Source organism: Hemitrygon akajei, chromosome 19 (assembly GCF_048418815.1).
Source record: "Hemitrygon akajei chromosome 19, sHemAka1.3, whole genome shotgun sequence".
NCBI lineage: Eukaryota > Metazoa > Chordata > Chondrichthyes > Myliobatiformes > Dasyatidae > Hemitrygon > Hemitrygon akajei.
In genome coordinates, this window is record NC_133142.1 from 45,523,276 (window position 1) to 45,536,792 (window position 13,517).

At 37.2% G+C, this 13,517-nt stretch overlaps 1 protein-coding gene across 5 annotated transcripts in view; it reads left to right on the forward strand.

Moving 5' to 3' along the window:
* The window catches only part of LOC140741904 (metabotropic glutamate receptor 7-like), a 763,442-nt gene that overhangs the window by 204,071 nt on the left and 545,854 nt on the right, over positions 1-13,517 (forward strand). For all 5 annotated transcript variants that reach the window (XM_073072446.1, XM_073072445.1, XM_073072444.1 and 2 more), the window contains exon 2: positions 6,036-6,252. In XM_073072446.1, coding sequence (XP_072928547.1) covers positions 6,036-6,252 — 217 coding nt within the window. The remainder of the gene's footprint in view (positions 1-6,035; positions 6,253-13,517) is intronic.

A 13,517-nucleotide genomic window follows, 5' to 3' on the forward strand; every position in this document is an offset into this window, starting at 1 on the left:
TTGCCTTCATAGACTAGTCTTGTGTTCCTTATTGCAATTGCTGCACATGGTTTTCAGTATGATATAAAAGGGGGAGAGTTTGGGGTTTATTTTGCCATTATGTGTATTTTCAGCTCTATTAGCCAAAATTCACAATCTGGTAAAGTAAAAGATGAGGGTGGAAGTTTCCTGCCTCTGAGGGTTGGTGCAAGTGTACAGATCAAAAGCCCAGAATTAGGCTCATAGTGTAATATTCACACAATGTAAATCTTCCCATCAGTTACCACTGTCACTAGTCTGATAACCTCTCCTTCCCAGCAGAGTAGATCTGGTGGGAAGCTGTAAAGTACTCTGGAATAGCAAAGGCTGTGAAAAGGTGGGAAGTTGTTGATGTCACATCCATTAGGTCTGTGCTATAAAATATCCTCTTGCTGTCAACACCTACGCAATATACGGTACTCTTGTTATCTTTAATTGCGTAAAAATATCAGGAGAGCTAATGATTGCTTTTGTCTTCTATCTCTTTTTTTTAGCTTTTTATGCCCTCAGATGTTTGGTGTTTTGTCCAAGCTTTTATGCTTCAAATTTGGGTGGCTGATATCATTGTCGTTCTCTCACTGTTCTAAAATAATGGTAATTCACCAGAAAATATCTGCACAGTTCTCATTAAAGAACTGCATTCCCAAGTGTTAACAAGCCTGTTCTCCTATAGTGACATACCAAATGCTGGAAACAGTCAGCAGGTCAAGCAGCATCTATGGAGGGGAATAAACAATCAATGTTTCAGACTGACACCATTCATCAGGACTGGAAAGGAATGGGGAAGAAGTCAGAATGAGGTGGTGGAGGGAGGGGAAGAAGTATAACTTAGCAGGCAACAAGTGAGGGGTAAGGTGGGTGGGTAGGTGAAGTAAGAAGCCAAGAGGTGACAGGTGGAGGAGGTTAAAAAATCTGAAAATAGAATCAGATAGGAGAGAAGAGTGGACTATGGAAGAAGGGGAAGGTGGAGGGAAACCAGAGGGAGGACAGATGAAAAGAAGAGTGAGAGGGGACCTAAAATGGAAAATGGAAAAAAAGAGGAGGAGGGATAAACTACTGAAAGTTAATGAAATTGCTTCACCTGGTTGGATTGTTTAGGGTTCTGAGTGGCACTGCAGTTGTAAGTGACGGGGCAAGTGTAGCACTTGTCATGACCGCAGGGATGTGCAGAGAGGAACGTGTGAACAAGGGAGTCACATAGAGAGTGAATCTCAACAGAAAGCAGGGGGTTGTGGGACAGAAAGATGTGTTTAGTGGTAGGAGATGGCAGTTTTTACAGTGAATGATCTGCTGGATCTGAAGGCTCATCGGGTGATAGGCAAGTACAAGGGAAGCCTAACTCTGTTATGATTGCGAGAGGGTGATGTGAGGGCAGCTGTCTGGGGAAATGGGGGAGATGCCAGTGAGGCAACATCGATGGTGGTGTCAGGTAAACCCCGTTCATTGAAACAAGGACATATCAGATGTTCCAGAAAGAAAATCCTCATCTGAGAACAGATGAGATAGAGGAAATGAGAGAATGAAATAGCTTATTTACAAATGATAGGGTGAGAAGAAATATAATCAAGTCTCCTATGGTGTCAACCCTGCAGAAACTGTTGCTGTAAATATTACCTAAATTAATTAGGAAAATAATGAATAATTAAAAACATACTTGATGCATAACAGGAAATATTTTCAGTACTAACAGACATAGCAACTGACTCATGATAACTAAATGTTATTTCATGAACTGAATAGTTAGTAAATTCCTGATGTTGTTAGTTAGCCTGGTGATTATGCTTTGGCTACAGTTACTGAACTTGATTTTTTTTAAAAATTGGAATGTTGCCTTAATTTTGAGCTTTTCAGTTTTCATGAAATCTTTGGTTATTGCCAGATGTAATCGGGGACCATATTACAATTACATTATTTTGCTCTCAAAAATTTATTGAAAAGTATTTTGGCACATTTTTTAATAATGCTGAAACTAGGTAGACACCAATGTTTCCTTTTTAACAGTACTCTGATTTTGGGTAATTGAAAATATGTTTAGAAACAACAGCTATACAAATACGTTTTTTGTTTATATTGTAGAGTAGTCAAGTTTCAAGTTGTCCGTTGAATTCCTGGTATCTAGTAAGGATGAAGCTTAAGATCCTAGACATGAGTGCAGTTGGTGTAAATTCATCATGATTAATTTGATCCAGGAGCATGGTCACAGATCTTAAAATAACATGTACTTTTGGAACATGTAATTTGCTTTGTGCATGAAATACCATCTTCATTTATGTGGAGTTGTCTGATTGCAAGTCAATTATGCTGGAAATGCCAGAGTAAGATCCAAGGCTGTGTGTTTTTGTTGATTGAATTAAACCATATTGATCTAGCTGTATTGGAGCTAAATTCACCCGTTAGATCCCTGATCTCAACAGGTTAAACAGTTCAATAACATTATAATACTCTCTGATTTGAATTGTAACTTTCATCTTGATACTGTCTTCTGTTGTGTGGCAATGCTACTGGAGTGCATACATAAAAAGAGTCAGAGAGTTCAGATTCACCTACTTCAAATCTGAAGGGTCATTGACCTGAAACATTAATTCTGTTTCTCTCTCCATATATGCTGCCTAAACCTGAACGTGTCTGGCATTATTTTGTTTTCAAAACTTTGGTAGGCAGTAAGTTGCAATTTTGGTTCAATTAACAATTGGAGTGTTGGAGCTGTTGAGGCTGGTGAGATTTGCAACTGCTGTCACATAATTGTATTTGCAGAACAGCAAAAAATGGATCGGATGTTAAAGGTACATTTTGACACCTGCCTGTGGTTGCCAGCTATTTTCACTCCTTGCTTGAACCTCTCTCATTGAAAAAGAAATGAGAAGAAAAAGGAGCAGATGACAGAGGCTATGATGGATAGATAATATTACTCAGACAGTGTGTATGACCTTGGGGGATTTTAGAGAGGCAGTTTCCCATAAGAAGGCTTGGTGTGCAGCTGTCCATGTGGTCCCAAAGAGTCGGACTCAACGACTGAACAACAGCAAATTCAGATACTTAATGGTTAAAGATAGTGTAAATAATTACTAAAAATACTGTTTATTTTTAAAAAAAATCATAATTAACCAAAAACACAGAAAATTGCAACCAATAAACTAAATAGAAATTATTAAAACAAATGGAACTTGACCACTTTATTTTCTTTTCCATAGCCCTGCAGAATCCTCTGTAATGAATCGGCCAGTAGATCTTGCAACATGTCTAACGTTATGCAGGATCTGATAGCTGATGCTCCAATGTAAATGCTAAGCAATCTTTGTGCTATCAAACTCTGCCACTGGGCTTCTTGAGGAGTCCCGCAATGAAGTACTGTGAAAGATGTGCCTGCCTAAACTATAAAGCAAGTTAGTGTCTTCTGTCTTTGACTACGCATGTGGAAATATCACAATTTCGCTAGCATTTACCAGGATTGTTTGGAGGTGATTGTATATGCAGTGTAGGTTAAACTTCAACTTAAACAAATTTGCCTTCAGTACATCCTCTGTGTCTCTCCTTCTGCCACCTTACTCTTTTCTCTTTGGATTATCCTAACTTAAGAACCTGACTTAAACAAGAGAAAATTTGCAGATGCTGGAAATCCAAGCAACACACACAAAATGCTGGAGGAACTCAGCAAGCCAGGCAGCATCTATGGAGAAGAGTACAGTCAATGCTTTGGGCCAAGACCCTTCAGCAGGACTCCTCCAGTATTTTGTGTGTTTTGTGAAGAACTTGACTACTTGCTTCAAGGTATGACATATTTTTGTTAAGGATGTGGAGCTACAGAGAGTCAATGAAGCAGAGCTATTAACCAAAAGGGTGACTGGCTTGTTCTTCTATTTCACTGAGTGGCTGTTCTCTGCTATCTTGTGTTATAGATACATCTGTGACTTCATTATAAAAGGCAGCATGTATAAAAGAGAAATTATCATGAACCTTCATTAAATACTGTTCTGATTTCTGTTAGAGTATTATCTTCAATTCTGAATATTACATTATCAGAAAAAAATATTAGAGGACCCAGAAAAGATTTATGGGACAGTTTCCTGTGTAAGGGACTACAGTTAGTAGGATAGATGATAAAGACCAGGGCTACTTTCAGCAGAGAAGATTGAGGGGAGATTTGCATAAAATGGATCGTAGAAAGCTGTTCACTTTGATGTTGAGAAGTAAAGGTCATAGTTATAAAATAAAGTGAAGAGAATTAAGAATGAATTAGGGAAGTATTTTCTATATTGGTTGGAACCTGCAATGCATTTCCTGGAGAAGTGGAGGCAGGTGCTATTATGGCCTTCAAATGGCAATTGGGTAAATGTATAGAATAAATTAAGTTGGAAGAAATGACTGGGGTATGAGATGAGTGAATTGCTCTGATAGAGTGTTTTGAGGGCATAATCTACCACTTTGCTATAACTGTGTATCATTGTCTAACTAAAAGGGAATTTACAGGCTAGTTACTGTCCATCTCTCTTCTATTCATAGTCACTGATCATATTGTCTTTGAAATGGCAGTCAGAAGCTTGGATGTCTTCTTGGCTTTAACAACCCTAGGTTAAAGGGGGCAATTATTGCACATTTTGAGACATATACATCTGAATACATCAACATTGCTAAAGTCAGTGCAGACTGAAGATCAAATTTGAAATCTTATTTGTCTCTGGCGGGTGTTCTTGAAACTTCATAAGTTTTTTCACTGCTCACTATCAAGTCTTTCAGCCAAATGTGAAGTGTGCTTTTTATGTGCTTAGTCATGTCTCAAAGAACTGTACATTCAAATAGTGGAGATTATTGCCAATTTGTCCACAACAAGGCCTCTAAACAGCAGGGATCAAATGGCTGGTATGTGTGAATTGGGAAAGAAACCTTGAATTTATAAAGGGTCATTTATATCCACTTAAGAATATAGAACAAGCATGGAGCTCCTGGCTTTCTGTTTTATCCAACAAAAGATGAGCATAACTTTGAACCGACAAACTCATCCAAAGAAAATTCAGACCTGATGAAGGGTCTGAGCCTGGAATGTCTACTATTTATCCCCCTACATAGATGCTGGCTAACCTGCTGAATTCATCCAGCATTTTGTGTGTGTTGTTCAAGATTGCCAGCATCTTCAGAATCATTGTGTCAAGGAAAGTCCACGTTTGGTTTACTAATTGGCTTGAGGGAGGAAATGTAATTTGATCTATATGTGACTCCAGAGCCACCAGTGTGGCTGACTCATTATTTCCTCATCATAGGGATATAGAATTCACCTGTCCTGTCTTGTCCATATTCTTTGAAGAAATCAAAAAAGTGCTTCACTCCCTCAGTAATATTACAAATTATGAAAAGCAAAATATAGGTTTATTTCCTACTTCAATAGAATTATTTCTGAAAACATTGCATTTTTATTGTGAGATAGAACCACTAATTGCCATTCTTGTCATTCTCATGGTTTTTAATTAGCAATGTTACTATTCATGGCACAATGCCAGTGCCTACACTTACCTGCTTTTTGGTTTTGGGCCTGCAATTGGTGAGTCTTGCTGAGGGATGGATTTCTGGCCAGATGCAGAAACACTGCTGTTTCTTTACAGATGGCAGGTCTTCAAGCCAAAGTACCTTTTGGTATTGCAGTCATCCATTGCAGCTGACAATGCTGTTTATTCCAGTACATCTCTCAAAGAAAACAGGGTCTTGTACTAATGTTCAAACCAATTTTCCATCAGTCACATCATTCCCACTGACTAAATACTGGCCTTCATATTTCTTCACTGTTAGTTGCCTCTGTTTGGGAATGGCAAAAGTTCTTACAGTCTGTCTTTATGTTCAGTCAAGTAGAGAAATGAATTGCATCAATCGTCATAACTTGATTATCATGACTGACTTCACTTCCTCCTTCAGTGCATATTTATCTTGCATGAAAGTGAAGTTTCTGAAAATTAAGATGCGAAGTAGCAATTGCACTTTCCATGCTGAATGAATGATTAGTTTTTTTCTTCTTCTTTCGTTTTCTTCAGATTCCGCAGATCAGCTATGCCTCCACAGCACCCGAGTTGAGTGATAACAGCAGCTATGCCTTCTTCTCACGCGTTGTTCCTCCGGATTCCTACCAGACTCAGGCCATGGTGGACATAGTGAAAGCTATGGGGTGGAATTACGTGTCTACTTTAGCTTCAGAAGGGAGCTACGGGGAGAGTGGAGTGGAGGCGTTTGTGCAGGTCTCCAGGGAAGCTGGTAAGAGCGTGCAAGTGCAGTTCAACACATAATACTAATTCATCCGTGGAGTACCAATCCAATTTCATTAAATGTTGCTTATGGTTATGGAGTGATGCTCAATCTTAATCAAATTTCAGTGCCTTTTGTCACTTTAATTCATGGTAATAGCACAAAACTGAACTGAGTGGTGGTGTCAAATGGGTGCAGAAAAGTGAATGCTTACATGATCAAACTATTGAATTCCTCAGTAGCGATTCACATGCTACTCTAACCCTAACCCAGTGAACAGGAACAGACAGACTCAGCTGCAAAGCTGCCTTTTAGACCCAACTCAATACCCCTGTCACTTGATGTAACACTTCCAATCTCAGTGGAGCATAAGATTTTGATTGAGTGTGGGGGTGGTTAGAATTGTGTATGAAGTTAGGGAGTAGTATGGAGATGAGTATATAGGTGGTGCCTGGTGTACTTCCTGTCCATTTACTTTGAACTGAACACACAGCTACATAAGCACTGGGGGCAATATCTGTATCCCCACACCTTAATCTGGTGGTAGGTTTTGCCCATTTATCAAGACCCCAGACCTGTCATTACCCTGTCACAACTTTTCTGTACTGGACGGTAGAGTGAGTGTCTCTGAGATTCAATATCATTAGCATTTCAGGTTGACAATTACAAACTGTACATTAAGCTGAACACTTCTGTTGAATCTCATTTGTGAATTGAGTATTGGTGTTGTGGTTTATTCAGACAACAATGCGTGATAACTTTGGAAAGTACAATTTGATATGTACAAGTGATAAATGGAGATAATATTTAATCTAATAAATCCATAGCAGAAAATGGTCAGAAAATACTGAAAATGTCTTTGAGAGCAGAGCATGACCGCAGAGTAAAATAGTGACCATGAAAATTCTGGTAGAAGTGTGTCAAATTCAGAACACAGTGCTACCAGTGGTGGGGTGAGTGAAAGGCAATATTAAGATGCACATTAGTTCAGACCTTGCTCAGAAATTCCTAGGAGTCAGAAGGCATGGGATGTGTTTTGAATATAAAGACTCACTACAATACTAGAAATAATTTATTTTGAGAGATTACATGCAGATAGGCCAAAATAATGTTTCTTCACTTCTTTTCAGGAGTATAGTAACTTTCCCATGAGATCAATTATTGCCACTGTGATTAGGGCAAATAATCTATTGTCATGTACAATTTGGTGCTCAGAATTTTGCCTGTGCCTCTTGAGAGTTTTTACCTAACAATGGAACACTGAAGTAGCAATCAACACTATTTGTTACAGTAAGTTGCAACAAGCCAGCTTTGCCCTAGTCATGTCAAATCAGAAGCATCTGGTATAAAACTTAAAACTCTTTGAAAAGCATTGTATCACCTTAAGTAACTATAATTAACTAGGAGAATTGAGTGTGTTTAGATCAAATTGGAAGTGATGAGTTGTGAATCCTTCCAGTGTCTGCTTTTTGAATCAATTGCTATTTCATTAATTTAGATATGAAATGTACCTGTAATCCGTAATGCAAAATTCCATATTGATTCTCAAATTTGCTCTTTAATCAGTATGATATTTACAATGAATTTACTACACTTAATGATTTATTTAATGGAGACACACTTTGAAAGGAATTTGTATTTGAAGAAATAATTGAAACTTAACTTTCTTTTTTTTCATAACAAGGAAAAAGAATGATTCCTTCTATCTAATAATTATATTCACAGTAAATGACAGTTGAAAAAATTGGTCAGCTAATTAATTTACATGACATTGCTGATGCTGTTGAGTGACTTAAGTTACGAATAGAGACTAAAGAAATGTACATTATTTTCCCAAGACTGTAAAGTTTTAAGAGGAGATGTGATAATGAAATTCAACATTTTTAAGAAAGAAATGTTAGAAGCATGACTAAGAAAATTGGCAGACAAAATAACAAGGTGAAGAAAGCTATTTGCTGGCACAATTCGAATCAATGTGTAAAACGTGGCCTGAAAATGTAGTGGAGCAGTTTCAATGATAAATTCCAGAAGGGAATTGAGTAAATGCTTGAAGCAGGCAGGAAAAATTAATGGGTCTTGGGGTTACAACCAGGAAATGTGAATAAATGGATAATTCTTTCAACGAACCAGGTCAATAATAATGAACTTGTGTGAATAAGTGATTGATTCCCTTGAATTTCTGAATAGATGAGTCAAATAAAAGTAACTTATCCCACGACCGAAGAGGCCAGGAATGCTCAATAAGTTGGGTGGCATCAGTGGAGAGAAAAAAAGGTTTATGTTTCAGGTTGATGACTTTTGACCAAACTTAGCCAGAGGTAAAAATTCAATGCTATAAATGAGGAAAGCAAAACGTCTTTCCTCTCCTCTATTCTTATTTATCTTCTTTTATTTGCATCCCTGAAGAGATAAACTGAAACTTAAGAAACCTTCGCACCCTCTCTCAGCCACTCTAGTTCAAGTTATCTTTATTGCCATATGCACAAGTACAAAGAGGTACAGTTACAAAGGAAACATGCTTTCAGCAGCATCACAGACACGTAGATCCCAATGACACACAGAATGTAAATTATTTACTAATTGTAGAAAAGATTGTTGGGGGGTGTTGGAAAGACTTCAAACCAAGACACATGCAACACCACTTAAGCTCCTCAGTCTATTGTGATCTTCACCTTAGCACAAGTACATCCTTTACTCTCTCCACTTCATCCTGTTACTTCTTCCTAATTCTAGTGAAAGATCATTGACCTGTTTCGCTATTCACAGGTGCTGCAGGACTTGCTGAGTATGTCTTGCTCATTCTGTTTATATTTCAGATATCCTGAATCTGCAGATCTTTTGCTTTTTCCGTAACTTATTTTGAATGGAATGATCTATTAAGGTACTTCTGCATGGTTTTGTATGGTGATCCCTCATATACGAGTCCCTTCAGTTAGTGACCCAGCATTTGGTGGGCACAATCATCACCTTTGAATGCAGTAACAGCCAGTGTAATCATGCAGCATTTGAAATTTAGGCATCCCACCCCAGTGAATATAGAGAAAAGTTAACGTCCTAACTGAGATCAACTAATTCATCGACTCAGACTTTATGGAGTGCTTTGTCTAGAAATGCCTTGACTTGCTGGGAGACAGTGGACAGGTTGAAAATATTAACACAATCACAGAATACTTAGTGCCTATCATAATCAGATTCCACTGCAATGCCTTTAAAGATGGCACTCTTGGAAAGCTTGCTCTTTTATCCGAATTTCTGAAGCATTCAGCAAAATCAGACCAGTACCAACATTTTACTAGAGTTTGTCATTTGTAACACAGAGAGAGTTGCTTTAGGAGTCGAGAGGATTGTTTATGGTTTCATTTCATGTCAATTACATTTCTATCAATTTTCAGTTAAAATCACAGTTAAACTAAACTGGAATGTGGATATTGAGTAATTTAGTTAACAAGCTAACACAAACAGCATACGGTATGACTACTTAAAGAACTAGTGACCTGCTATCTTGAACCACTGGAGTTCACATAAAAGTACTGACTGAGCATTATTTGATTGGGAGGTGTAAGATTTTCATTTGTGATACTGAAATAATTATCTTTATTCAAGATTAAACGAATGATAACCTGAAGATGGTGATTTTGCAATGTAGTAAACATACAGTTTCATGTGATCTTGGGTCCAGTAATTTTGGTTAATACAACTTTAACAATTCTATGCTGCTCTCTGCTTTTTTGCAAAGTAGCTTTGTGTGCAAATTGCCAAGGTATGTATGTATCTGAGGAGAAAATCAGCAGAAGAATGCTTTTTACTTTGTTGCTTGACCTGCATTTACTGTTTTATTGGATTGCCAACGCCTGCAGTTTCATAACATTTTCACAGTAGAAAGAAGGTTTCCTTGATGCAAGACATTTCGATCATTTAACTGAGGTGCATCAATGGCCCTTTAATGTTTATTGGTCTAAATCCTGTAATGTCTTTCCCGTCAGCACTGTGGGTGTACCTTTACCAGAAGGATTGTAGTCATTAAAGAAGGAAACTCACCTTCTAAGGTGGCAATGAAGGAAAAGCAGTAAATGTTGGACTTGCTCGTGACACCCAAAACCTGAAACATGAATAAATATTTTTTTTAAACTTATTAATTTGATTAACCAACATAATGGAGTCTAATACAAGTGTTGGTATTTTCTAGGAATGAGAGAAATTCATTTTGGTTATTTCCCTTTTGGTCAATAAATTTAGCATGGGATTTTAGTTCCCGTAAATGTGGTACAGGATTCCATAATACATGATGTGTGGAGGATCAGATATAGGTGTGATCCCCTGGCAATCTTGTTGCTATTTATGGATGCAAGTTACAATGAGATGGTTTTACCTATATAATGGAGTCTAATGCAAGTGTTGGTATTTCATATTGAAAAATCTGATCAACCAGTAATGGTGAGAGAACAGCCATCTACTCCTGAAATTCTTGATTACATTAACTGTTATTTAGGATAAAAGTTAATATACATTATGCTAATACATTAAAACATCTGCTAAGATATAAAAATAAAACTTCACTATGACTAATTCATACCCAATATGGGCCTAACTTATTCTATAATTAGCCCCACATTGCCATAGGTATTATAAGGGAAAACATGTCATTCAGCTGTATTTAAATGGAGTAATTTATGCTCATCTGGATTAAATGCTGATCTAGGCTCAAATGCTTTATCAGATCATTTAATCTAGCCAGGTGTAAATATGATACATATGATCTTGCCAGAGCCCAGATAACCAAGCTCCGCACAGGTTGTTTAAAATGTGATTGTAGAAGTGTGGTGATAATGTTTTGATCACTTATCAATGTTTTGTTGAGCACTTATTGGTCAGTTTTCTAAATACTGTAAATATTGTGATGTTGCTATTAAGCTTGGGCATGTTGTGACAAGGGTTTGTAATGGTGGGATTTGTGAGTAATTTAAAAATAATTTTTCAGTTTAGTCACTCTGTGTGTTTAGTTTCGTGTAAATTTTGATCATTTCATTTAGCAAGAGTGTGCTGGTTCTCTTTGCCAAACTGAACAAAGCGTTTCTAATATGTAGCTAGTATTCAGTTTGGTAGACGCAAATGTTCATTATAAATGTTTTTGAGTAGAGATGTTAGTGCGGCTGGTGGTGTTTAACTTAATGTTATTGATTTAGTAATACTGTGATCTGTAACACTATGGACAACACTGTGGTTGTTATTTGGAAAACATCATGATTGATAGTTGAATTAATGCTAATTGATCCATATTCAAAAGAAAAAATGAGAAAATATCAAACTGAAAACTTCCCATACGCATGAGCTGTCACAAAGCATTTCACAGCCAGTGAATTTCACTTCAGTAATTTCAAACTGGTGTTGATCAAGTCTGCTGCACTACCCAGTTTTCCAGTTGCTGTTCACTATATGGTGACAAGTCACCATCCTTGTGCAAACAGGGTTATGTTCCCTACAGGCTCCTTCCTCCCTTCAGTTTCCTGCTGCAGATCAGATATAACCATGTGGACTTTCAAGGTGTGATGGTAAAAAATCAATGCCGTCAACTGTATGCTTTCTTTGTCAAATGAACTGCAGAGCGTGTTGCATTAATTCCACAGATACTTCTGGGCAAGAAATCAAGGCGTCTAACTGCTTTCGAGATATCAAGCACCATTGACAACATTCTTTTCAAAAAACAGGAATGCAGTGTACTGATATTTTGTCCTCTCTATTGCAGTAGAGAGGGGAAAAAAATCAGCAAACTAAAAAAATAAATATATAAATAAATTGTTCTCTGCAGAGATCCATGTGATAGTAATCAGTTTAGTACAGTATGTGCTATGAGTTCGGGTAATTTGCCAATTGTTTGTACATTGTAAGACAGAGTTAATGTCTTGTATTAGAAATGATTTCATTTTTTGCAGATAGATCAAGATGCTTAACACACTGAGGCCTCCCTCTGGGCAACGTGATTGCTGTTGGAATTGTATCTGAGAAAGAAATTCCCGTTACCTTTCAGACAGAAATGCTGACATTACATAAAAAAACTTCTCTCGCTTTTCGGTAGCCATTTTGAAGTTTTCACCATGCAGATTTTGCCTTGATATATACCTCAAACTAAACAATAAAGATACGTTGTGATAGACTTAGTTTTATTGCTCAGACAAGAGGCATTTCTTGAATGGTTTGCAGAGAGGGGTGATATGACATGTTAAGCTGGAGCCTGATCAAATTTTCTTCATTCAGCTCATGGAGGGAAAACCAAGTGCCCTGCCCATTGGCATGTTTTCCTCTACACCTGTTCAGAGGTCCCTATCTTCATGGACCAAGCCATACTCAGGCAAAGAAGTCAAGAAATTTCTTTGCGATGTGACTGTATACTGTATCTTCGTTGATTTCAATATTTGCTTTTCATTTACATGCTTCAGGTTGCAAACCAGAGATGATCTGTGTCCACCACTGAAGAGTTCCTTACTTAAATGCTCTCCAACTTATTTATGACTGTAGTATGGGGTAGTTTCACCGCAATTAATATAACAACAGTAAATCTACAGTCACCCAAGTTCTCTTTCCCTATTCCCTTAAGCATTGGAGTAGTATTTTCACTCTCTAGTGAAAACCCATTATTTCTAAGCCCAGAGAATAACACTGGGAACTTACGGCTAAATCTGCATGTCTGTAGTATTTTTCTGAACACAGCATTTGGCCATAAATACTTGCACATTTTACTTCATCATTTCTCTGCAAGTAAATTTTTTTTTGTGTATAAACCCACAAAATGACATCGCTAAATAGATTTGGATTTACATATACTGTTAATATTTTTGCATCTTCTGTGAAAGATATTTACTTCATCTGCCCTTTTCATGTTCTAGATTGTAGTCTTGCTTGTGTTCATCATAAAAGTGTTCACATTTCCTCTATCCCACAAGTTTAACATAATCACAAAATATTTTTGTTGAAGATCCCTTGAAATTCTTTACATCTCTATTGGTTTCAGTATGCCTTCATTGATTTTTATTGTTGTCCTGCTACAGTTTCTGTATTTCAGTAATTTTATGTTTCTGCTTGATACTGCCCTGAGTTGGATTGCTGACAACACTGCTCTAAATGACATTATGTTCCAGAATTCCTTGGATATTTTCCACTTTGTAGCTTTACGTATTAATGAAGGAGCCAATTTTTTCTGGTCAATTTCCTTTGCACTTTCTTTAGAAGTGACTTCAAAATTTATACTTTGGTTCTAACATTCTATTCTTCATCCAGCT